General features: G+C 38.7%; 1 protein-coding gene across 2 annotated transcripts in view; it reads left to right on the plus strand.

The window, feature by feature from the left end:
* The window catches only part of SERPINI1 (serpin family I member 1), a 68994-nt gene that overhangs the window by 40182 nt on the left and 1007 nt on the right, over positions 1–27805 (plus strand). For both annotated transcript variants that reach the window (XM_055307674.1, XM_055307673.1), the window contains exons 2-7: positions 2304–2570; positions 3661–3891; positions 5545–5739; positions 7023–7227; positions 13018–13115; positions 26497–26583. In XM_055307674.1, the coding sequence (XP_055163649.1) occupies positions 2321–2570; positions 3661–3891; positions 5545–5739; positions 7023–7227; positions 13018–13115; positions 26497–26583 (1066 nt within the window). In that variant the 5' untranslated portion in view covers positions 2304–2320. The remainder of the gene's footprint in view (positions 1–2303; positions 2571–3660; positions 3892–5544; positions 5740–7022; positions 7228–13017; positions 13116–26496; positions 26584–27805) is intronic.

Raw genomic sequence — 27805 nt, forward strand, 5'->3', positions numbered from 1 at the left:
CTCTGAGTCTGACTTGGATTTCCGAGTTCTACTAACCAGTATTACATCCTAAGTATTGAATACTGGATATATTTTAAGGTGTCTTTCAACTTAGAAGGGTACCTGCTAAATTTCCAACCAAATCTAGAGATTGAGAAAGTTCCCCTTTTGTACCCCCATCCTCTGGTGGAGTCCCCTGGAGTACAGAAGCTAGAGAGAATGCCATGACAGGCTCCCACTGATGACCCAAGTCCCTAGGCTAGCTAGCAGGGCAGCTGGGTTCCCTGCCCCGGGGCTCCAGTCCCAGCACTGCATGCACCACAGCTGCTGCTCTGCGGCAGTGCACTTGACCTCCCACAGGCAGCCAGCCTTGTCCCCCACAGCGTGGGGTGTGAGAGTTTGTATTTACATACAGGCAGAGCCTCACCTTCCTAGACAAAGGAGAATAATCTAAAACCTTAATGCAAAAGCAGAGGGATGGGAGCAATGCTTGGAGTTTCTCTGACAAAAAAAAAAAAAAAAACAAAACCACCTGAGTCCTTAAACTGAACCCTAAAATGCGAAGGACCTACAAACTAACAAGGCAGTTCTCAGAAGCTGGAGTTAAAAACACTACAGGAGGGAGGAGAATATTTGGACTCAAACGCCTGCCAGAAACATCTTACTCTTAAGTAAACTGTGTATGTGCTCTGTTAACTGAGTTAAGTTAATTGAAACACAATTTCCATATGTGTTTGCTCAGTATCACTGCATGTTGTTTGTATGTTACATACATACACATATACATACATATACATAAATATGTATATATAAATAATATATATTATATATAAAATACATATATAAATATATATATATTAAAGATCATGAACAAGTAAGCTACTTGATTGTTTGCAGAGGCAGTTCAGCTTTTAGATGCCTCAGTGACAAAGTGGGAGAATCCAAGGAAAGAGGCCGCTCTGTCCCAGCTGCCTGCTGGTCAGTGCTTGCCGTTTGTGGGGAGACAGAGCTTCGGGAACACTGGTGTGCCAAGAGGAAGAGAAATGTTATCCAGGGATGTCTGGGCACTGGCACTTTCCCTTCCAAAGAGAAAATGGTTCAAGAACCAGATAAATCTGATATTTAGAAGTACTCGTTTATTTTTTTTTATTTTTAAAATTTTTTTTAGAAATACTCATTTATTTAAAAAAAACTCATTTGTTTATTTATTTATTTATTTATTTATTTATTTATTTATTTAAGATTTTATTCATTTATTCATGAGAGACACAGAGAGAGGCAGAGACACGGGCAGAGGAAGAGGCAGGCTGTATGCAGGGAGCCCGATGTGGGACTCGATCATGGGACTACAGGATCACGCCCTGGGACAAAGGCAGACGCTCAACCGCTGAGCCACCCAGGCATCCCTAGAAATACTCATTTAAATAGAAGCATCAATAAATAAATACATAGATAGATAGATAGATAGATAGATAGATAGATATAGATAGATAGATAATAAATGTATCATTTAGTTGGTGTGAATTGAAATGGTGATATCAGCCTGAGTCTAAAAGGACAGTACTGTAGAAGGCTCCCCCCCTGCCCAGGATCCCTGGTGGGAGCAGCAGCCTCACAGGGAGCCACCCTGGAAGGGAAAATCACATGAGGATGAGCTGAAGCTTTTTCTCTGGGTTACCATTTCCTGTGGGTTCTGCAGCCGGGGCTGAATAAACTGGGCCCTGCAGCAGGTGTGAGTGATCTTTTCATGCCTGTTGGCGACCCAGTTGCACCGTGCATTAGTTTTATAAATTATAGTAAATGGGTAAAGTGACCATTTTCAAAAGCCTGACTTCATGAGTTCATCTTAAACCCAAAATACCTTTTGGTGTCTGTTGTAGCTTTCCTGGACCTATCTAGGTTAGTGTAAGATAGAGTAAATTGTTTCAAAATCTTGACCAGAACATATATGGTGAAGATATGAAAAATGGATAAATTAGCCTCACCAAACATGGTCTGTAATTATCCATTATATACCTATCTATTGGAACGTTTAACCCCATGAAGGTAAGGACCAGGGCTACTTTGTTCCTGGAAATATCCTCAGAATTTAGCAATGTCATTTGTTCATTTGACTGTTAATTGCCTTTTAAAAAATAGTATCTTCCAACAACATATCCTTAAACGAGGCTTCTGTTAGGAGATTTTAACACCGTATATTGCTTAAAAACTTGGTTTGCTTTACAACTTTGTCAAGAAATAATTCTTTTTCTTTTTTTTTTTTTTGTCTTTCACTCCATTCTCAGAGGTAATTAATAATTAATATGGAAATTATTCTTTTCCAGGCTTAAGCACTCCCATCATGGCTTTCCTCGGACTCTTCTCTTTGCTGGTTTTGCAAAGTCTGGCTTTAGCGGCCACTTTCCCTGATGAAACCATTGCTGAGTTGTCGGTGAATATGTATAACCATCTTCGAGCCACTGGGGAAGATGAAAATATTCTTTTCTCTCCATTGAGTGTTACCTTCGCTATGGGAATGATGGAACTTGGGGCCCAAGGGTCTACCTTGAAGGAAATTCGTCATTCAATGGGATATGACAGCCTGAAAAATGGTGAGAGGGCTTAGGTTTAATTTGTCAGGGTGGTTTGACTTTCAACTCAGTTCTGTTGTCTTCTGCCATAGGTAGCATTATTCACACAGTGCGAGAAAGTGAGATCTTTGAGATGGTATAGTTAGGAAAACCATTAGGAACCCAGGAAAGGTATTAATTCCTAGCTCCATCCTTAGCTGAGTTAATCTAAGGAAATTGAAGATTTTATTATTATAATTATTTAAATAGACCTCACTGTGATGAATAAAAGCAAACATGGTTCTTACTGAGTTTCCAGTCTAGAGGGAGAGGCATGTATTAATCAATTATCACATAAATAAATGAAAACTTACAACTGTGATAACTGCTATGAAGAGATGCAACAAGATTCTCTAAGAATAATCAAAAGTTTTTGCTTAAAACCAACTGTATCTTTATTTTTTAAATAGCATCCAAGAATTTTTCCTTTTTTTTTTGTACTTATTTTATTTAAATTCAATTAGTTAACATATGGCATAACATTAGTTTCCGATTAGGATGCAATAATTTTTTGAAATATTTTATTATTATGAAAATTTATGTATTGGGGAAAGTTTTTAGCCAGAAGGTGTTTTGTAATCATTTTGATATGATGTATGATTTCTATTCTAATGTTTTTAATATACATGAGAATCGATTCATTAAAAAGTTAAGAACTCAATGATTACTAATGGATTTCTATAGTTTTAAAGCAAAAAAGTCCAGTGAAAATAAAATTTCAAGGAATATTTTGATTTTTAAATTAGGTAATTAAGCTTAATTCTTATTCCTATTAATTAAAAAATTAAGACCAGTTTAATGACAATAATCTAAGTACTTGGGAGACAACTAAAAAATCACTATAGATTCTACCAAGACATCAATTAAAAAGAAAAATAATGCCAGTTTATAATACTAAAAGTCAATTTGAAAATCTAGAAAAAGCACAAATGTTGGAACCTTTCAATCGTGTCGATGTGGGGCATAAACTAGTGCTCTTCCCTTGGGCTCCTGTCTATCAATCTCGCTTCTCCACTCCCCGTGATCGTTCACTGTATTTGTAACACTAATAAACTTGTTTGTCATTTTGCAGGTGACGAATTTTCCTTCTTGAAGGATTTTTCTAACATGGTAACTGCTAAAGAGAGCCAGTATGTGATGAAAATTGCCAATTCTCTCTTCGTGCAAAATGGATTTCATGTCAATGAGGAATTTTTGCAAATGCTGAAAAAATACTTTAAAGCAGAAGTGAATCATGTGGACTTCAGTCAAAATATAGCCGTGGCCAACCTTATCAATAAGTGGGTGGAGAATAACACAAATAGTATGTCATTTGGTTCCTCTCTCTCTTTGGTAGCTTAGTTTTAACTCTCTTCTACTTCTGAAATTATCTGTCCCTTCACTCCATTTGAATTTTTGAATGTGAGATAGCATTTAGTTGAGTATCTAATAATTACTTTGTATAGACTACAGTCTTTTTAGAGGCATTGCCTATGAATAAACATTCATGAAAGAGCTTAAGTCTTTTGACATGTGAAGGATTTTGGCACTGTGATAAACCAGTCTGAAATCTGTCACTCCAATCATGGTTTTCCTCTGCATGGTAATCTTAACTACTGTATGGAATTTTGCTTGAGTCGACTTATTTAATAAGCTAAATACCAGTTAGAATGGCAGTTGGTGGGGCTCTTAAATATATTCTTAAAATAGAATATAAGAAAGAGTTAAAAATCAGAGTTGGGCTTTTAAATGACAGAACTTGATTGTCAATCAAAAAATTTCTACAGGATTTCTTTAAAAGAGAGCATGCCATTTTAAGCCCCAGTAGATGGAGATTTAGAAAGAGATACATTTATTTTAAAATTTATTTCTAATCCTGGGGCAACTGGCTACCTTGGCTGGTGGAGACAACTTGTGATACTTGATCTTGAGGTTGTGAGTTTGAGCCCTACATTGAGCATAAAATTTTTTAAATAAAATCTTTAAAAATAATAAATGTTTCTAATCTATACTTTAATAATGTATTTAAGCTTTCTAAGTGCTTCATATCTTACCATTTTTTAAAAGATTTTATTTATTTATTCATGAGAGACAGAGAGAGGCAGAGATACTGGCAGAGGGAGAAGCAGACTCCATGCAGGATGCCCGATGCAAGATTCCATCGGGGAGCCCCAGGACTATGCCCTAATCTGAAGGCAGATGCTCAACCAATTAGCCACCAGGCATCCCCATATCTTACCATTTTATTTTCTAACTTTGCCATCAAAATACTGAAATAAGATTTTTTTTAAATGAGTTCAAATTGAAAGCAGATTAAAAAAATGTTTGTTAAAATTAATTCATATTGTCAAAACTCCCCAAATAATGTCAATCTAATGTATGTTATTTTGGAACAACAACCAAAAGCCCTGACACATGCCCTATGTCCTATATTCCCCCAAATTCTGGGGCAACTTTGTAAGCCCCCCCAAAAAATGCTATGATTAATAAAATGAGAAAATATAAATTTTGGTCCTATCTTTTTCAACTATGACATTAAAATGTAGGCTAAAGAAACTTATGTTTGTATTTTAACATTCAAAGATTAGGTCAAGAATAATAATCCACTTGGAATAGATTGAATTATTAAAAGCTGTCTATTTCCAAACTATTTAAACATTTTTAGCTGTCAACAAAGACCCAGTACTTTTATACATAGATTTGTAAAGGAATATTTCAAATGATAGAAATAAGATATCCAATTTATGGGAAATTTTTGAATTTGATGACATTTTAATCATGTATGGTGTGTGTGTGTGGGGGGTGTGTAACATTTTTCCTTTGAAAGCAAGATACTTTTAATCTTTATTGTAAATTTGGTCATGATATACAGTTTTTCTGGATTACTCTATTACATGGTAGTTTGATAATCTTTTGGTCCCCTTTCACCTTCAAATTTAATATGAATTTTCATCTATTCATTTTTTTCCCTGAATAGATCTGTTGAAAGATTTGGTATCCCCAAGAGATTTTGATGCTGGCACTCACTTGGCCCTCATCAATGCTGTCTATTTCAAAGGGAACTGGAAGTCACAGTTTAGACCTGAAAATACTAGAACCTTTTCCTTCACTAAAGATGATGAAAGTGAAGTCCAGATTCCAATGATGTATCAACAAGGGGAATTTTATTATGGTAAGGCCTCCCTTCTTGTAGTATATTAACACATTTTTAAGAAAGAACATGAAATATTTATTACTCAAGTATCTTGTCAATCTTGTTTGGGCTACAGTTCAATTTTCTTGGCTCCATTTTCAAAGTCCTCTAATTAGATCCCGAATGAATATTATATGTATTGACAGTTTTCCAATATAATTATTTAATTTATAAAGTTGATTACACCTGCAGAATGGCTTTATTCACATGTGAACACCTGACCTTGTATAAGAACATTTTGAGCTATTCCAAAAAGCCATTGACTTTGGGGTGGTTGTCAGTGACCCATATGCTCCCCTTTGCTCTTGCTTTGGATTCCTTACCACTTTTTGAATCACAAGCATTTCCTTAAAAATTTGCTTTCAGACTGTGTGTGTCTGAAACATCTTTGAAAATATCTTTTCAAAGATATTTCATTGGACTTTCCAGAAGCCTAGGGTGTTAATCCTTCTTCCACACTACATTGAACTGTATTCTTACACACTATATTTGAGAACCAAAATGTTTAATGCTCTAAAGGACCTAGATCAGTTATAGGAAAATACTCATAACAAAAGCATTACTTTTTTTTTTTTTTGAAAATGGGGGAAATCTAAGGTAGCAACAGGACCGTTTTTTTTAAAGACTTCCTTATTTTTTTATGGAATCCTGGTGAATTTAGCTAAGTCATTAGAATACAAAGCTCATTACCCAACTACCTCATTACCTAATTTGGAGAACTTAAACACCACAAATACACTAGAAAACTCTTACAGAATATAATAGATTTTGGTTTGACTATACTACCTCTGCCTCAAAACTTTTAGCTATGGTAATAATAAAGTCCCAGGTATTATGTGGTCACTTTTTCCCTTCTTAGAGATCAGGTGGGTATTAGCAAATGTGAACTACATCTAACTTGGATGCAGGGCTTTATTTTTCTAACCAGGACTTATCATTGTTTCTAAAGATATTCTTTAAATATATATTCATTTGAAGTATCTTCATTTAAAAATAAAAACTAAGTCTAGGGAGCATATTATGACAAATGTGATATGATTCTGGGGATTCTAAAAGAAATTCTAAAAGAAAAATACAATTTTTAGGACCAAAGATTTCAGGGTCTATTTAAAACAACACAACAACAACAACAACAACCCCCCTTTTCCCAGATGCCTGAATTTCTTATACACTATACACTCTTTTGGAAGAAAGTTGTAACAAACTAAACCTTTTATTTGAGCTTTGATATGGGCCTTTTATCAACTTTCTTTGTATTTTAGGAGAATTTAGTGATGGCTCCAATGAAGCTGGTGGTATCTACCAAGTTCTAGAAATACCCTATGAGGGAGATGAAATAAGTATGATGCTGGTATTGTCCAGACAGGAAGTTCCGCTGGCAACTCTGGAGCCATTGGTCAAAGCACAGCTGATTGAAGAATGGGCAAACTCCGTGAAGAAACAAAAAGTGGAAGTGTACCTGCCCAGGTAAGAGGTTCCTGTGTGACTCCCTCTGACAGCATGGAGGGAGAGATTTCAATGTAGGTTCTGACTCAGAAAAACACTTGCCACTGCCTTTGAATTTTAAGTCTTAGCTACTCTCTTCCTCCCACTCCCCTCCCTCTTTCCTCCCTTCCTCTCCTCTCCTTCTCTTCCTTCTCCTTTTTAAAAAGTATTCGTTTGTACTCACGAGGATCTGCCCAGAGACACAAGCTCACTCATTGATTCACTCGGTACTATTTACCAAGACCTAGTTTCAGATCCTAGTCAATATTCTTAGCTTCATTTTAGAAGATTTCTCAATAGATCATCTCTGAATATCATTTACATTGGCAGTCTTGTGTATTTCATTAATATTTAAAGTTGATTATAGCAGGAGAGAAAATAATCCCTGACATTGTTGGAAGAAGTGCAAGCAAGTTACTGTGCTGGATGCCAAGATGCAACCATAAATAAGCAGGAAAAAGCTTAAAATTCTCCCTATGGCTTAAATAATAAAATCTATGTGGGGCCTCCATGTTCATCTCAAGCCCACCTCTGGCTACTCATCACAACAAACACTTTCTAGCATGTACTATCCATGTGCTTACTCTTATGCTACAGATAGTATGCTTTTTGCCTGCCTCTGGGTCTCCATGTATATTTTTGCATTGGCCTAAAATGCTCTTCTCATGTTTCTTTGGCTGATATTGATATTGTGTGCTTTTCTGTATATTTTTAAAGGAGTTCTTTCTGGTAATATGAGGAATTCAGTGCAGTGTTAATGCTTCCCTTATTAAATTCCATGAATTAAGTGCAGCATGTCCAAATGCTTCAACTCTGTGAGGATGCAAAGTTATTTAGGAGTATTTTAACAGAATTTTAAGTGAATGCTTAATAAGTATCATATATTCTAACTCAACCATATTCACTAGAAAATGTGGCCTCCAGGTCCTGTCCACAGAGAAATTGAACGTGGCAGCAGAAGAAAATTAAATTTTCATTTTCTAAGAGATACTCTTCAATTATGAAATAGTTTAGCTTGCTTGCTGGCTCATATTAATGCCTCATACTAAACTAGGCACAGTTAATTACGATGTATCCATTTCTCCAGAAGTTCTATGAACTCTCTTCTGCATGGTTAATGCATAGAAAGAAAGACTAAATAGATAACATGAATCTGGTTTCCCTTTTTAAGAACTTGACTGTTTTCAAACACTTATGTATAGGTAATAATCAATAGGAAACGATCCACCCCTCCCATTTTACAGCATTAGGATCCATTAAACATTCATTGAGGGTAATGATTCTTGTGACCTCATTTTAGCAAAGGTAAACATTTTTTAATAGCCATATCCTAGGTTTACTGAAGTATCTGTCTTAAGATGTTTGTATAGTTTTATTCACATAGAGACATTACTCTGATAAGGCAACTTTGCATTTCTAGAATTTGACCACATTCTTGTCCTACTTGATAGGTATTTTTGTTTATATTAGATTTTATGCATGTAGGTTTTAAATGCCTTTTCTTTCTTTTTAAAGATTTTATTTATTTATTTATTTATTTATTTATTCATTCATTCATTCATTCATTCGAGACACAGAGAGAGAGGCAGAGACATAGGCAGAGAGAGAAGCAGGGTCCCTGTGGGGAGCCCAATGTGGGACTCAATCCCAAGACCCCAGGATCACAATCTGAGCCAAAGGCAAATGCTCAACCACTGAGCCACCCAGGTGCTTCATAAATGCCTTTCTTAAAAGGAATAGGGCATTTTGAGAGGGGCAAAGGGATACCTTTGTATTTTTATAATTTATCTCCCTGAATAATAAGTACCACAGGAATCAGATGCGGAGTTGAAATTGTATTTTTATCCAGAATACAAAATTCTATTTAGGAAAGGGTAAAATTGCTATTCCTGTATGATATCATCAAATCCAGTGAAATATCAAAAGGTTTATGCACAGTCATACATTTCTAAGATTTAAATGAGATTACCAGATATTCTCCGAATTTATTCATGGCAGCAAAAATAGTTCGGCTAATATAGATAAAAATATATGTAAAATATCTAAAAAGCACTTTAGAAAAATGCCTAGCACAGAGTAATCATCATATAATTATCATCTATTATCGCTATTCTTATTTATTTTCAGTGTACATTTTAAGTCCTAGTACTCACCTTGTGGTAATCTAGGGGTAGCTTTATATATACTTCTCTTCCAGTAAGATTGTTTAAAAACCTTGTTCTGAAGAACATTACCTTCTTCACTGTATAAGGTGCAAGAAGGTTGTTCTAGAATGAAAGTCAAATATCTTAATCCTTGGAATGCAGAGGTACCTGGCTATTGTATCTTTCCACTCTGACTTTTGTAGTCTCAGATTTGTCATTTGTGACCAGAGTGCTAGAAATCAATGGATATAGAGTGGTTTTCTGTTTTGTAACCAGAGACCATCCTGTTATTTTGAAATGACTGTCTTAGAAACCAAGTACTTTAGTTTCTTGTTTATAAAAGAAAGCTAATACAAGCAGCCATCTGATTTTGTTCTTTAACACGAGTGCTTTTGATTAGGTTTGTCTACACACTTTCTTGATTAGTTTCTTAATTGCTTCTAAGTTTTACAAATCTCCTTTCCTTACATGTAATAGGTATGTATTCTTTTCCAACATTTGCTCTACAAATCTCAGTCTCCAGTGTTTCTCTTTCCAAAGTTGCAAATGCATGATGACATTATTAGAATAGCCATGTCACTAGGTTTAAAAAAGTAGTGTTGTAGCTTTTTATTTTTAAATTCAGTGGGGACACCTGGGTGGCTCAGTGGTCGAGCAACTACTTTTGGCTCAGGGAGTGATCCCCAGGGTCTCGGGATGGAGTCCTGCATTGGGCTCCCTGCTTCTCCCTCTGCCTATGTCTGTCTCTGTCTCTGTCTCTCTCTCCCATAAGTAAATAAAATCTTTAAATATAAATAAATAAATTCAGTGGATGAAATGTAAAATCTACCCGTAGTTTTTGATAGTTTTTAAATAGCCATTGTTAAAATTATAGTTATTAGTGGAAGAGGATTTTGCAGTCAGACAGACCTTATTAGCTCATATCCTCATTCTATTACCTACTTGCTGTGTGATTAGGCCAAGTTGCTTAGCTTGTCTGAACCTCAGTTTGTTCTTCTGTAGAATAGAGATAACAATACATAACCTCATAGGGTTCTGTGAGATTTATCATCCCTGAGAGGGAGGATTAAATGAGATACCATTTGTAAAAGGATTGTGCAGTGTCTGGGACATAGTGAGCCCTCAGTGTATGGGAGAGGATAATGCTACTTCATGTGAATATGAGTCTATATTAAGAAAGAGGTAGTAAATAGATCATAGCTATTTTTCAACAGTTTGACAAGAAATGGATAAGTGGAAATTGTTCACATTCTCTCTTCAACTTTAAACAAACGCTCTCATGGTCACCTCGGTTTTTTTCACTTCTACCTATGTGTAATGTCCTATGTTGGATACTACAGATATTAAAATAAAAAAGACACTAGATTTGACTAATTTATAGCTAAAGCAGCAGGAATTAAATAGCTATTTAATCAAATCATTCCACCTTACTAAAATGCAAAGATGTAATACCTTAACATCTATAGTAATGTGAATGTTATACAGAACTGCAATATCATGAGTGCAGTTAACACAATCTGCCCTTTATTACATACATCCTATATACTGGCACCATCCTAAGACTTCTAAAAACCTTTGGGACACCTGGCTGGCTCAGTCAGTAGAGCATGCAACTCTTGATCTCGGGGCTTTAAGTTTGAGCCCCACACTGGGTACGGAGATACTTAAAAACAAAATCTTTTTTTTTAAGACTTTTATAAACCATATTCAATTCCTGGAACAACACTATGAGGCAGGTATTATTAATGCCATTTCCTACACGCCAGAACCAAAGCTCATAAGTTAAGGAACTTGCCCAAAATCAATCTGGCTAAATTACAATGCTCACCTGACACAGCAAGCCTCAGAAATGAGAAACAAACCAGGTTGTTCTTAAGAAGCACAAAGAATCCTCTCCTGATCTCTTCCTTCATTTTCCTATTTTAGGTGGATCAGGACATACAGAATACAACCTTGATCCCTGCCCCTGCTCTGCCATTTATTAGCCGTATGACCTTGGTCAAATTGTCTCATCTTTCTTCTCCTTAGTTTCTTCTATTAACTGAGGATAATAATAATAATACCTACCTCCAAGGGCTTTAGCGATATTCAAATTAATCTGTTAAAGTCCTCGAATAGTTTTTGGTATATAGTAATCTCCATATAAGTGATCAATCATCAATCAATCAATAGCAAACGTAAAATGCGCACACACAAAACACCTTAATCAAGCCATTCAATGTATTCTTTAAGACATTCCATACTCATCCCCCTTTTCTACTTTCACAAACAGCATCTGCTTTTTGCAGGAAACAAAAGAAACAATGCTAAATTCAAGGTAAAGTGTAGGATACAGATAAAATTCAGTACTTGGTTTAATATGTTAGCTATATATTTATTTCTCTATTTGTCCTATTTTCCCCATAAACATGAACCTGGTAAAACTACTTTCCCCTGATGATTCCTCTTGATGTCTGAGTCTAATTTATAGCAACCATTTCCTTGTCATTCTTTTTAAAACTAGGCATTAGAAATGATGCTGACATAATGTTTAGAGACTCTCACAGATATAACTTTTCTAAGGATACAGCCCATTGTCTAAAAACTTACATTTATGATCTTTATTGATCAAAAAGCAGAATCTTAGAAAAAAAAAAACATTTACTTCTACTGGTTTTTACTTTTTATAAAAAAGTAATAACCTTTGCATTTAAAAAAAACCCCACACTTGTGTGTTAATGCAGCCGTGTTTACTTCATATTTTTCACTAGAAACATGGGTGATACAATCCATTGGTTTGGGAGAGATTCTATATTGGGACCAATCAGGGTTTCTGTGGAAACTATTTTTTAAACTTAATATTCTGTTCATGACCACTTACTTTCATTTCAGTTTTAAGTAATGTTTTATTTCTTGTAAATGTGATGCACATTTATGTATAATTCATAAAGCCCATTAGACAAAAAATTAAAAAAATTGTTATTCTTTTGCTTAAAAAGGAATCTCTAATATAATTGTAAAAGTGTACAGGTCTTAAGATGTAATATTTAATTCACTTTTGTTGATTAACATGGTTTCTGTGATGCTACTAGGAAATCAGGCTCAGGTCCTGGAGGTTAATATATTCACGAAGATATATATTTTTAACATGACAGATTTTATATTTTCTTTCTCTGAGTCTATGGAGTTGAAATGGAAGATGTATTCATTATATCAATTCCACAGGGAATTGAGCAGGACACTCAGAAAAGAATGACATGCCTTAGTTATGTAAATATTTGATTAGCCATTGCCAGCTTTAAAAAAAAAAAAGTCAAATATATTACTGGGTCACACAATTTTGAAAGAATGTAAGTTTTACGCTCTTGAGCTCAAAAACACTATTCCACCATGTATATTACACTTTCGTGTCCACATCAAATAGTTTTCATATTTAATCATTTAATATTATTCTGATACATTATTCTTTTTGCTCTCTCCTCTTTTTATAAGCACAATCAAATTCTACTTGCAGTCAAAAGCCAGTTTTAGCATAATTTACCATTAAACATATCCAACGTTTTTATTCTTGTCCCAGGTAACAGGATGCTGTAACTAAATACTTTAAAAGTCCTGTAACTAAATGCTTTTCCCCCTATGTGTTTTCTAGGTTCACAGTGGAGCAGGAAATTGATTTAAAGGAGGTTTTGAAGGCTCTTGGAATAACTGAAGTTTTCATCAAAAATGCAAATTTGACAGCTTTGTCTGGTAGGAAATAAACACTAATTTTAAAAAAATATTATTATTTCATAAAAGATTTGAAAAATGATGATGTTCTCCATCACCGTAAAGATTTAAGGTGAAAATTGTTCGGGGCAGGTGGGGTGGGGGTGGGGACGTAGAGACCACTTGTAGGCAACAGTCTTGAGCAATAGAAACTTGATCAAGGCAAAAGGGTCCCCAGGTGACCCTCTGGCTGAATACAGACAGGCCCATCAGGTTGCCCACCTCAAAGTATACATGCGCCCTGACCAATGGGCTACTTACAACCAGGCACAATTACCAGAAAAGAGAGAGTTCCATACATCACTGTATGTCTTCACCTTTTCCCTTTAAAAACAGCCTCCACCCAATGGCCTCCTGGCAGACAGCCTCTCCTCTGCTGTCCTGCCCACTGCTCCCTTATAATGTGTTCAATAAACTTCTCTCTCCTTTTAAAAAAATAAATCAATATTTTTTTAAATGATGATGCCCAACCCTCTATTTACTACAGAGTTCTGAGGTAAAATAAGGTTATCATTTGCCAGATAACTATAACAAATATACTTACTTTCTATACACAAAACTGTAAATAATAGTCCTAACATTAAGTTCATACTATTTTGGTCCATGTCTTATCTTCAGCAATAGATCCTCTCCAGAAGATCTGTCTTATATGTCTTTAAATTCCCCATTCTATCTGACACAATGCCTTGTAGATAATAAATAAATGTGTTGATTTAATACCTCAGTGTGTCCAGTTACAGTAAATTATATAGGAAAGAAAGAAGGAAGAGAGGATAAATGTGTGCCTGCTGTGAGAAGTCGACACTTTTTAAAAGAATATCTAGTGAGATGTAAAGATTATCTCAAGTCTTCAATGAGAAAAGAGTGGTTTCGAAGAAGTAGCTTCAAAATATACCTAGCATATTGGGTGTTGAGTAATTTATTTTAAATATCCCAAGGTGAGAGAAAATCCCAGTTGAATTATTTGATTCAGATGCCCTAATTTGTTCAGAGTAAATTAACATATTAGCAACATTAAGCACTTAGAATATGTAAAATTCTTTTGGAAATATTTTAAGCAGTTAACCCCAAGACATTTATCACTGAAATAAGGCACCTGTAAGTTTAAGACTTAGCTTATATAATGATGTTCTATCATTTCTATAGAATATGGAACATAAAACAATCTATTTTTGATGAGATAAAGGCAGATATATAGATATACATGATAGAGACATATAGATCTATACATATATATGGTGGAGACATAGATTGAGATAAAAAGGAACTTGATGTGTAAGTCTTCTTTATATGTGATATACTGGACCCAACTCTCCAACCAGAGAGAACAAAGGCATAGAAGTTTCCCTAGCAGTCCATGCGTTACAGGAGAGAATTTACTTTTCCTCTCCTGAAGTAATAGCCTATAGAAAATCAAGCCAACCGAATAATATCTTCTAAACCTGGAGTACGAGGGTCCATGGATTGAATTCAGTGAAGTAGATGCTCTACCCCTGAAATTGCATATAGGGGTGCACTGGCATGCATGTGTGGGTGCGCGCACACACACGCACATACACAAGAAAGAAAAAAGAGTGGAGATAGGTTCAGAGCTTTCAGGAAATTCTCATGGAGTTTATAATCAAAAAAGGCCTTGCCCTCCCAGATTTAGAATTGGACAGATTGTTGTCTAAGCAGCACTCAGCAACGAGGTGATGTTGGTGTATTTGATACCACAACTTCTACCCCTCAATTAGAGAGCTTACCTCCAAAACCCTAGTAGAGTTTTTCTAAATGTCTACTGTATAAATGTTCCTGTCCAGCAGAGAAATGCAAATTTTGCCCAAGTAAAGGTTTTCATGGCTCACATCCAAGCTCCTAGAGCTCTGAACTTTTCAGAGGGGTTGTCAAGGAGGTAGGACTGGGGGAGATTCAAAAGCTAATGGGTACTTTTGTGCTTGAGTCAGAAATATATTCGTAGATGAAGCATAGGATAATTTAAAGTTCTTATGTTCCCTTCCTCAGGAATTGAGAGAATCTGTCTACCAAACTGGCCAAATTCCAACTGGATAATTACATTCCGCTTTCTTACAGTGGCTCGATTTTCTGTTTTATTAGAGATTCCTCACTGTCTCACCCAAACATCTAGGCAGTTATTTCACATGCATAGAGTATCTGCGGCTTTTCAGTCCTGAGGGAGTAGCACTGCAGTGGTAAATCAATTATTGTGGTCAGTGTAGCTTAAAATTCCTGACATATCTGGGAGGTTTATGACGTAATATTTAATTGCCTTTAGTACGTCCAGAGACAATAGAGAATAAATATGTATTATGAATGCAGATGGTTTGGAAATTTGAAATAACACTCGGACCTTTCAGAGTTCATATAGTCTATGTGTGAAGTCTCTGTTCATTTGACCAAACCTCTCTCAGAACGGAATCCTTCTCAGGGTACTCAGAGCTGCGTTACTGGTACCTGGCATACGGCTGACACATAGCTGGCACACAGTAGATGTCCCATGAAGGAGATAACAAGAGAGGGAAGGAGAGAGCAGAGGTTTCTCCATGGCCACCTTCTGTATTACATTTTTTGGAACATCTAACTCCTTAAAACATACTGAGACATCCAGGATCGGCCATCCTCGAACACGACCCAATTCAAGCCTTCAGGATAACTTGAGTAAGGTCTAGAGTCAATTTCTCAAGCTTTCAGTGGGTCCTCGTTTTGTTAGCACCTTGGTAGCCTCAGCATGTCAGCCCATCCCAAACAATACTTCCTTTTTCTTCCTTTCCCTCCCTTCCCCCCGCCCAACACACACACACACACACACACACACACATACACACGCACACTGCACATACACATTAATTCATGGACCATTTATTCGAAAACTAGGAACACAACTATAAAACCTGCCTCTCTGCTTTTGCTAAATTTGATGGTATTTATTATTCCCTGCATCGTCCAGTTGGGCACCATATGCTCTGCCCTTACATGGTTGGTGTTCTTTTCACATGTCTAGTTCTTTGCTTCTCCAAATGTCATGAAAACCCTGCTGATTAAAGTGTCCGTGATGCCTGGTAACCCCTACAAGTACCCAGGAAAATTATTAGCATGTGTTTGATTATTACTTTCTACCTTAATGAATTTCATGGTGAGAATTTCATGGTGTTTAAGATAGTCATTAATTACATTCAATGTCATGTCTATTCCTTTCATTTAATAACTCTTCATGAGTCGGTGTGAGCACCGTACGTCGTAAAAATGAAGAACTAACTAAGATGTCATACCTGCTCTAAAAAAGGATACAGACTTGTGGGGAGAAAGACATAAACAGTTGGACTTAATAAAAGGAAGAGTGATAGAAATGCTTTACTGGAGCAGCGGTTCTCAACCAGGACAATTTTGTCCTCCAGGAAACATTTGGCAATAGCTGGAAACCTTTTGGGTTGTCACAACTGGAGAGTGTTCATGGCATCTCTCCGGTAAAGGCCAGGGATGCTTCTATATCCTGGTGACCTACCCTGCATGGGACAGACCCTATAACAAAGAATAACCCAGCTCCAAATGTCAATAGTGATGAATCAAGGAACCCTATACTGGAGAAAGCATTATGAGAAAGAAAGTCAACTGGTGGAATGGGGGCCCAGTGGTTCAAAAGATGGGGGCGGGGGGAATATAGGTATGCATTTAACCTTTCCAATGCATTGAACATTTTTGAATAATGTCTTAGAAAATGATAGCAATGGTTGCCTCTAGAATACAGAAGAGAGGCTCCCCGATGAGAGAGGAGATTTTGTTTCATCTGTCACTGTGGCCTGCTTGGGATTTTGCCTTGCGTAATGTATTATTTCTTCAATGAAAACTCTCACTTGAAACATGGGAAAACCTTTTAAAGAATCGCCTTCTTCGTAGAATTCCTAATTTCAAAAGCGCCCAGAAAGTGGCTCAGTACTATTGTGACACGACTCATTCTTAAATTAGGCAATGAAATGCTATCTTTCTCTAAAAATAGCAAATATGATTGAACAGTGGGAAAAACAACCCTGCTCCACGTCCTCATGCTTCAGGAAAAATTGAGTGACTTAAGACTCCTTTGCTGGGACCTCTTGAAAACCCACGCTCTCCTTCTCTACTGCGTGGCCTCCACCTGTGTTTCAGGCTCTCCTCACTGCCGCCCCCAGCCGATTTCAATAGTCTCCTAAACTGTTTCCAATCTCTTTTCCATCTAATCTGTCTTCTCGACCACTGCCAAGATTAATCACCTTAAAACCCGCTCTCACATCATCCCTGTTCCTGTTCAAAGCCTCCCTTCAGCTGGCGGGGCACTGCCCGTTGCTTGGCAGGGCATTCAGGCCTCAGCTCCCTCTGGCCTTGATTCTGGTTGATTCCTTCCACGCAGCTTTTGCAACCTGACCCTTCCACTGCACCTCACGTCCCCCCGGGGGCCCCAACTTTGTCCAGTCTCTCCCACCCCCAAGGTCCCCCGGGCGGATCTTGAGCACAGATATCCCTAACTTCAGCAAGCCACATGACTACACCCACCAGAAGTACTTACTCCCTCGTAAATTCTACGGTGTTCTATACTCTTTCTCTTATGCTGCATATCACATCTGATCTCATGTTATCATTATTTATGCAGCCCATACCTTGTGCCAGAATTTAAACCTCTCCAAGACTGGCCCGATGAGTCTTTCGGAAGCACACGGTTCTGTGCTTTCTGCCTACTACCTGCTGAATGAAGAAAGGGATGAGATGAGAGGCCCTGTGTTTATTGTGCTTATTTTTTTAATAATAAATTTATTTTTTATTGGTGTTCAATTTGCCAACATACAGAATAACACCCAGTGCTCATCCTGTCAAGTGCCCCCCTAAGTGCCTACCACCCAGCCACCCCCACCCCCCGCCCTCCTCCCCTTCCACCACCCCTAGTTCGTTTCTCAGAGTTAGGAGTCTCTCATGTTCTGTCTCCCTTTCTGATATTTCCTACCCATTTCTTCTCCCTTCCCCTCTATTCCCTTTCACTATTATTTATATTCCACAAATGAATGAGACCATATAATGTTTGTCCTTCTCCAATTGACTTACTTCACTCAGCATAATACCCTCCAGTTCCATCCACGTGGAAGCAAATGGCGGGTATTTGTCATTTCTAATGGCTGAGGAATATTCCATTGTATACATAGACCACAGCTTCTTTATCCATCATCTGTCGATGGACACCGAGGTTTGGCTATTGTGGACATTGCTGCTAGAAACATCGGGGTGCAGGTGTCCCGGCGTTTCATTGCACCTGTATCTAAATCCCCAGCAGTGCAATTGCTGGGTCGTAGGGCAGGTCTATTTTTAACTCTTTGAGGAACCTCCACACAGTTTTCCAGAGTGGCTGCACCAGTTCACATTCCCACCAACAGTGTAAGAGGGTTCCCCTTTCTCCGCATCCTCTCCAACATTTGTGATTTCCTGCCTTGTTAATTTTCCCCATTCTCACTGATGTGCTTATTTTTTCATCTCAATTTGATGTCCGCTACATTCTGTTAATGTAAAGCATGGTAAAGGCTCATCCAATAAACGTGGAATCCAGAGAGTGCTGAGAGCCCTTTGCTTCTCAGGCTCGATTTAAAATGCTCATCCAGTTGCAGCAGGAAGGATCCCGTTATAGAGTAGGGCTATTTTTGTAATAGAAATGAATGACTGTCAGCATTTGGATTAATAGATAATCCTCTCGGAAGGTGGAAGGGGAAGGAGAAGGAGAGTCCTAAATCCTTCAGCACAAAGTACGAGCTTTCCGAAAGGAGCCAATGAGATAAAGGAATTAAGAAGACACAGCGAGAGCCACGTTCAGGTCAGACTCAAGAGCTTGGATTTAGCCCGACTGGCTCTCCCATCCCACCCAGGCTGGCTGTGCGTCTCCTTGCACCTGGAGGTCGTCTCCTTGCACCTGGAGGTCGGAGGACTGGGTTTCTCTTCCAGGGCCCTACCTCCACTCCCCCACCACTTTCTTGCCTGGCCCGTCTAACAGCCAGCAAACTCGATCCTCTGGCCCCTGGCCGCTTGCTCCTCTGATTCATGCTTTACAGCTCCTGGCACAAGCATCTTCTAAAATCAAAGCACAGGTGCCCCGTTACTTCTGGATGAAGCCCTTGCTCTCCAGCCTCGTGGTGTGCAAGCTCTTAAAATTGGGTGCCACTCCCCACCTCTTTATTACGTAACCAGGCCCCGATCGGACCAGGACCTGCAAGTCCTTGCTGCTGCTTGTCTCACTTTGCAAGTATGATGCTCAGCTTGGAATGCCCTGACCCGATTCTCGGACTTCCCCTTTTCTACTTGTCCTTCAAGAACCAGCCCGGATGGCGCCGCCTCCAAGAAGCCTGCCCTGGTCACTCTCCCTTCCAAACAGTTTACCTTCCCCCGTCTGGGCTGTCAGAGTACAAAGTGCTACCACAGATGCTACCTTTTCCTTAAGATTGCTTGTTCACATACCTGTCTCTGATCTCAGAGCTCCTCAGAAGCCAGGGCTTGTGTACAGATGACTTAGTGTCCTCAGGGCCCAAGGAGGGTGGGCCAGGTGCTGGGTGGGGGCGTGTGGTGGGAAGTGGTGCTGGGCCTGCCTCCCTCCAAGTGCCAGGGCTTCTCTCAAACCCCTGGATCCTCCTCACCCCGCTCCCTCCAGCCACACAGGCCTTCTTCTGGGTCCTTGAGCACACCTGGCTCGGATCTGCCTCTACAAGAGCTTTTCGCTCTGCTGGAAAACTACCTTCAGGTGTTCTCGTGACAGGCCCCTTCATATTCCTCAGGTCTCAGCCGGACTTCCCCAACACCTCAAGTACAGTAGCTCCTCTTCCCCGCCCTCATCACCGGCCAACACATCAACTCCTCCTGCTGCTTAGTAACACTCACTAGACCCTAAAGTTGTGGCTGTATCTTGATTTGCTGTTTTATTGCCATTGGCCTTTAATGCTTGCTTTCCTCCTCCTGGGAAGGAAGTGTTGAGCTCACCATAGTAAATCCAGCGTATCAACAACGTCTGGCACATACGAGGTGCCTAGGACCTAAATGAATGAATGAAAGAAGGAAGGAAGGAAGGAATGATTCGCTAGTCTATAACCACACTCCTCCAGAGACACAAACAAGCACACCAACAAACACTATTCCTACCTTGAAGGAGCTCAATTTCTACAAACCCTTCTAAAGTTCATGGGTGGGGCTGAAGCTAAAAATATTCCAGCAAGTCAAGTACAGAGACGCTTTTGGTATTCTCGGGTTCTGTTATGGAACTCTCTTCATTTTGTTATTTTAAGCATGTCCTTGGTGACGCAGGAATCTATTTAAATTGGCTCTGTTTAGGAACAGTGCCACAAAGGAAGTGGTGGCATCCACTTGCATGATGGCCATCCTGCCAGCGTTATGTTAATCACGGATACTTGGAGCCTTTGGTGCCCTGCACAATAATTTCTCATTCGAACAGAGTACTTGATAAATATTTGCTCAGTGACTGAATGAATGCCTTAGTATTTTGCCCTGCTTCCTTCAGAAGAGCTTGAATTATTGCCCAGCTCTTCTCTGGGAAACCTAGGGCTTGCTGGCCCTGTTCCCATCTTATCCTTTGTGAAAGGCCTGGCTCCGCACTGCCCAGGGGAAAGTAGGACCAGTTACTTGGCAGCGGTGTGTGCTGTGGCCAGAAGGGGAAGGGTGCTTGGGGCCAGTGTGTGGAATTTTTCTGTGTGTGTGTGTGTGTGTGTGTGTGTGTGTGGCTTTGTTTGTCTTTGATTTATTTTCTTTTTTTAGAGAACGATGAACTTTTCTCTAATCAATAAGACGGGCTCGTCAGTGTAAATCTCCTTAACTCCCCTTCCATTCCGATTCATCAAATATCTGAGTGCCTACTTGGTGCCTGGCGGTGTCCAAAGAATTGCAAGGAGGAGATAAATTGGACAGGCAGCGTTCAGGCCCTTAAGGAGTAGGTGAATGGCCTAGCAAGAAAGACGGCCTTGATTGACACATAATTACATCAGGATGAGCAATATTGGAGGACAAGCATAGGGAGCAGTGGACTTGCCTATGTGCTTGTATGACCTGACGGGGTGAGAGCAGACCCCTCCTGGTTTAAGCCACTTTCAGCTAATAGTTTAATGTGACTGCTTGAAGTTTGTCCCAAGAGAATATGCTTCATTTTCTCCCCCTCCCCCCCAGCATTGGTGATGTGATTTATTGGTTACATTTTCTCCTACTGGTGTATCTAAAGGGGTGATGGCTTTCTAAAAGTTAAGAGTCCTGAGGTCTTGCTTACATCTGCAGACATTTGCTGCCCATCGTGTAGCACTTAATCACCCCCTAGGAGTTGGAACATTGGATTCAATCTTTATTTTGCTGTCTTTGAAATACATATGATGCCACCGGTCTGTTGGATCCCATTCCCTAAGTTCTTCCCCTCGATTGTATTTTTAAGTTTTTTAGCATGTGTGTGGCCTTTGTGTTCTTTCCTCTCTAGTGCTGCCGTCCGTCAATTCTCCTAGAGCTTCTACTTTAGATTAGTGTCACATGTTTGATTTATTACAAGAATAAACTTCACAGCCATACTTCTGAATAGAATTGCGGTCATGGTGCCCATACAGTGACAACATCCAAAGTCTTACAGTAGGAAATAGCTAGTCCCTTTCATTCAACAATTACTAAATTCCTTTTTTTTAAAAAAAGATGTTATTTATTTATTCATAAGAGAGAGAGAGAGAGGCAGAGACAGAGGGAGAAGCAGGCATCTCACGGAGCAGGAAGCCGGATGTGGGACTCGATTCCAGGACTCTGGGATCACAGCCTGAGCCGATGCACATGCTTAGCCAACTGAGCCACCCAGGTGCCCCCAATTCCTAGATTTCTGTTTATGCTAGGTTAAATTCTGGAAACTTACACATTACCAGGAAACTCTCTTCTTAGGTTAGTTCAGCCATTAGGCCGCCCGAATGCCAGAAGCCAGGGACACAAAGGGCAGTGAGTGACACAGTCCAGGAAGAGGAGATATAAATGCAAATATGATATATCAAAGGCTTTAACAGAATCTGAGCCTGGGTTCCGTAGGAAAGAGTGGTTAGATCTATGTTAGTGGAGAACAGCAATCGGAAGAGAGCAGAAGGCGGGCCTTACAAGTAGATTGGGTGTCTGACTGACCGTACAGGGTGCAGGAAGATTGTGAGGAAGCAAAGACACAGAAGTGACCCAGCACGGTACGTTTAGGGGATTGCAGTTCAAATGATCTGGAGCACAGTGGGTGGAGTGAAACAGGCTGAATGAGAGACGCAGAGGTACCCTCACGTTGCACCCTGAGGTCTGCAGGCACGAGGTGTACCCAAGGCGAGGTGGGAGGCAGAGCCAGCACGAGAACGGAGACTGGGCTTTAAGTTGGCTTGTGTGGCATCAACTGGCCTGTGTCTGATGAGATCATCCCAGAGGAGGCTTAATGTGAAAGGGAGCCAAGTCAGAGCAGTTCTCGACTGCTGTGTCATTACACACTGTGACGTCCCTTGAAAACTCATTTTAGAAAAGTATTTGCATATGTCACTGGATTTAACTTCCTGATTTAAAAAAAAAAAAAAAAAACGACTTTCATCTCTATGCTAATAGGTGAGTTTGGCCTATGATTCTCTTTTCTTAAACTGCTCTGGTTCAATCTTAATATAAGGGAAAGACTATCCATAGATGACTTAAATTGCTTTCATTCTCTTTCTAGAGTTTAAAATGGACTTATAACAGAAAATCCTGTTTCTTGAAGGATTGGTTAGATCACCTAGGAAACCGGCTAGGCTTGGATTTTCTGTCTTTTTTCTTTCTTTCTTTCTTCCTTTTTTTTTTTTTTTTTTTAAGACAGGGGGAGGGAGGAGAGCCAGAGAGAGAGAGAGAGAGAGCCAGAGAATCCCAAGCATGCTCCAGGCCCAGTGCAGAGGCCAACTCACAACCCTGAGATCATGACCTGAGCCGAAATCCAGAGTCGGATGCTTAACCCACTGAGCCACCCAGGCACCCCAAGCTCAGATTCTTTAATTTTGAGGAGGGAGGAAGTTTTTGTTTACTCATTCAACTACTTTAATGGTTACGATTATCCAAATATTCTATTCTTTTCTTCATTCAATTTTATAATATATACATTTCTATAAAATTATCCAGTTGATGGAAAATCTCTGTATTTTCAAAATTATCTACATAAAGAAGCACAAGAATCTTTTGGGGAGATGGAAATATTCTAATATCTTATTTGTGGAGGTGATTCACAGATACGTCGAAACTTACCAGGGGCGCCGGGTGGCTCAGTCCGTTAAGTGTCTGCCTTTGGCTCAGGTCATGATCCAGGGTCCTGGGATGTAGCCCCACATCAGGTTCCCTGCTCAGTGGGGTGATTGCTTCTCCCTCCCCCTCTGCCTGCCGCTCCCCCTGCTTGTACTCTCTCTGTGTCAAATAAATATGTAAAATCTTAAAAAAAAAAAAAAAACTTACCCAATTGTGGTGGTGTTTTGTAAAATATATTTTTCTTTCTCTGTAATTATTGTATTGTAAATACATGCAGCTCATAGTAAATAAGTTATAACTCATAAAGCAGATTCACATTTATCTGCAGGAAATTATATAAAGTATATTTGTTGTGATTTTTAAAAATTCTATCTTTAGACATGTTTTCTTTTGTTTTGATATCGTTTATTTGGGTAATTACTCTGTTAAAGGTTTGTCCATTTCACGATCTTTTAAAAAACTAGTTCTGTGGGAAGAATCCTCAGCATCCTTGATTTCTTGATCTACCTGCCGTGGTGCCTTGAAGTATCCCTCCTCCACATCCTCCCATCATTTTGTGGGGGTAAATGAGGGCACTTAGGAGATTAAGTGACTGGAGGAGGATACATTTGTGGCAGAAGCTGGAGTTGAAGGGATGAGATTCCTTCTCTCAAGGTGTCTAGTGCAGTCAACAGATCAGCCCTAGGAGCTAGGAGGTAGGTCCTCTATGCAAATTAATGTGGCTAAAGCATCATTTGGAGTCTTTGAGAACTCCCCTCAGAATATTTAAAGAGGGCTTAGCTGGCAATGTGGACATTCATCACCCTTTAGGAGCTACGTCCTGTCACTTTTACATTGTCCTGTCACTTTTGCATTCGGGGCCCTAATACTGGCTCTTGGTGCATGACCCTACCTTAACTGGCAGACTGAAGAAAATGGACAGCAGAATCTGAAAGTGTTAGAGCATCGGTTAACTACTACATAGTTAATATATTTTGCTCTCTTGGAATTCATGTATTTGTTTTGCCAACTAAATATATCTGACTAGTTACTTCATGCAATTTATACTGTTCTTTTTATATGTTGGGAAAAAACAACAACAAAAAACTAGTCTTCTGGATTTGAGGGAGCTAATTATACTTAATTGTTTAATGTAACTGCTCTATTGCTTTTTATTTTTCTTCTAGTCATCAAGTGCATTCTAGAAGAAAATATCATAATATGTGAGACAGACTCTTTCATAAAGCAATGCTTATTTCTTAATACTAAATATGAGCCGAGGAAGTAATATCCCTATTAAAAGTATATTCAGAGTTGCCACTCAGCTATCTTGGGGCTTATTCAAAATAAGCAGGTGCAATACAAGAGATGTACCAAAAACATTGTTGAACATTATTCCCCATCAGTATGAGATAATTATGTGTTTTTGAAACCTTGAAAGGAAAATGTATGTTGTGGGTAGGACTGAGTTCCTGACAAAGTCCTATTAAGTAGCCTAATATGAAACGCGCTATGCTTTTACTGAATGGTGTATCAGCAACAAAGTTATCTTAAATTTGAATTAGACCTCCTGGAATGGAAAAAGGGGGCTTCAAGGGGAGGGGGTGGTGGCAGAAACTTGAGTAATCTTTCATCTTGCTTCCTGGTGCTATTTTACTTTTTATGTATTTGAGCTATCTTTTTGTTCATCTCATTTTGATCTTGGGGACAAAAGTCGGACACCCAAGACTAAAAGCTATTGCATAGGTTGCTGGGGCTGCCGTAACAGAGTCCCATAGACTGGGTGGCTTAAACAACACATGTTTGTTGTCTCACCATTCTGGAGGCTGGACTTCTGAGATCAAGGTGGCTTCAGGCTTGGTATCTACTTTGGCTTCTCTCCACGGCTTGTATCTGGCTCTTGGCTCATATTGTGTTCACGTTCTCCAGATAAACAGGACCAACAGGATGTACATTTATATAGAGAGATATATCTATATCTATACAGAGAAAGAGAGAGACTGAGAGATGGACTTTAAGGAACTGGCTTACACACTTGTGGTATATTTGGAAATTTAAAATCTGCAGGGGGTGGGGGGCTGGCAATTGAGGGAAGAGTCCAAGCTGGCGGAAATCCTTTTTGCTTAGAGATCAGTCTTTGTTCTAAAGCCTTCAGCTGATTGGATGAGGACACACACACACTTGCAGAAACATCCAGAATAATAGTTTGACCAAATATCTGGGCACAGATAACCTGGTTGACAAATTAGCCATCAGGCATGGTTTTCCCTCTCTATCTATCTGTGTCTGAATTTCCTCTTCATATAAGGACATCAGTCCTACTGGATCAGGGCCCACCCTAATGACCTCATTTTAACCTAGGACTCTATCTCTAAATACAGTCATATTCTGAAGTCTTAAGGGCTAGAACTTCAACACACGAATTTTGAGAGAACACAATTCAGCCATTAATTTGAAAGTAAGCATACAGAGAAAGAAAACTCTGAGGGAAAAACAGCCTCCCTAACACCGAAAATGTGTTATTTCCTCTGACTTTAGGCTAAAAGCATGTTTGTGAATCCTCAGATAAGCCAATTAATTGGAACGGGAAGTAAATTTTTTATATTCACATTTCTACAACCTAGAAGTCAATTTTGTTTTTCTTTGCCAAAGATATTTCTATTATCACAGTTAATTAGAGATTACATTCTTAAAAATTTCTTACTCCGGTTATATCTGGCTTTCTACCTGTTTTCATTTCGTGCTTTAAAATTTTCCGATTAGAGTGCACTGTGTGAGATGTTTTTATCTTGAGTTATGAACTAATTTGAAGTTGCTATTAAAAACAGAGCCACAATTCTGCTTTCCCTGGCAATATAAGAAATAAACAATGGGAAAATTACCAATAAAAATGAAGGGAAACATTAACAAGAGAATATGAAATAAGGACAAATCGGAAAACACATCTTCAAGGCTTCTCTGAAATCATATAATCTCACAACATTATCTCTTCTATTTTACATCAGTACCTTAAGTCACTTATATTTTCCAAAGCTGTTTAAATAAAGGGTAAAATGCTTCTCTATTTCTGATACTGAAGAAATGCTTCTTTTTGCTCCCTCTCCCCCCCCCCCCTTATTTTTGGCAGATAACAAGGAGATTTTCCTTTCCAAAGCAATTCACAAGTCCTTCATCGAGGTTAATGAAGAAGGCTCAGAAGCTGCTGCAACCTCAGGTGCCAAGTTATAATTTTCTAAAATCTTCTCACCTTTTTTTGATTTGTATTTCTAAAACAATCTGGGGTGGGTATGGGGGTCATTTTTAGAACCAAGCTAAAAAAAAAAAAAAAAAGACTCTGCTCTAACTTAGAAGTCAAGCTAATGCTGAACCAGCTAGAATTTTCTAAATAGAATATGAAGCATGTACTTACTCCAGTGCCCTGATGCAGAATAACTCCCACCTCTAAGGACAGCGGCTCTGTAGAACAGATTTCCCTGCTGTACTACCTGTTTAAATATTTTAAGTATTTTCTTGTTGCCCATTTAAACGTTCCTCTTCCTACCTAATTACTTGTGGAAACTAGTTTTTTGTTTTTTTAAGATTTTATTTATTTAAGATAGAACACAAGTGGAGGAAAGGGGCAGAAGGAGAGAGAATCAGACTCCCCACTGAGCAGGGAACCCAAGGTGGGGCTCCATCCCAGGACCCCGGGATCACGACCTGAGCCTAAGGCAGGCGCTTAATTGACTGAGCCACCCAGGTGCCCCTGGATACTAGTTCTTAATTTTGTCAACAGTTTGATTTTTTAAAAGCGCACATATGAATAAGACTTTTAAATAATTTTAAATAATTTTAAATAATTTTAACTGAATAATGTTGATAAAATAATGTTAAATAAATAATTCTAAAATTTTGACCTAAATCCTATGTTCAAAACAAAATGTTAAATGTCCTTATTATTCTGAATGTTCCAATTTCCCCAGTTAAATAAGAATGATTTTTCCGTTGACATTTTTCTCGTTTATTTTTTTGGGATTTGTTTCAATCTCATGTTCAATAGCTGTGTTTAATTTTTAGTAGGGTTTTTACTTCCTCTGGTAAAATATAACCTGTCATTTCAAAAAAAAAAAAAAAACTTCTGCATAAATGTGCCCACTAAAAGGATATCACCAGTTAAAACAGTGTTTTCAGGAGGAAATAGAAATACAGTAGTCTTGGGCATCAAGAAAGCTTAGAATCGTAGGTAATTTAATTTTGACCTTTTCCTGACAATGAATCACCCTGCAGCAAGTATAAAATGATTATCCCATAATAAGGATCTCAGGGGAATTCAGTTTCCCAGCTGTAGGAAACATCATGCTTCTCTTACTGCTGTACTTTTCCTTTAATCACTGCCATTCTGGCCACTTACTAGAAGCCTGGTGACTTGCTATGTAAAAATCCCCATTTTAGACAAA

The sequence above is a fragment of the Nyctereutes procyonoides genome, unplaced genomic scaffold (assembly GCF_905146905.1).
Source record: "Nyctereutes procyonoides isolate TBG_1078 unplaced genomic scaffold, NYPRO_anot_genome, whole genome shotgun sequence".
Classification (NCBI taxonomy): Eukaryota; Metazoa; Chordata; class Mammalia; order Carnivora; family Canidae; genus Nyctereutes; species Nyctereutes procyonoides.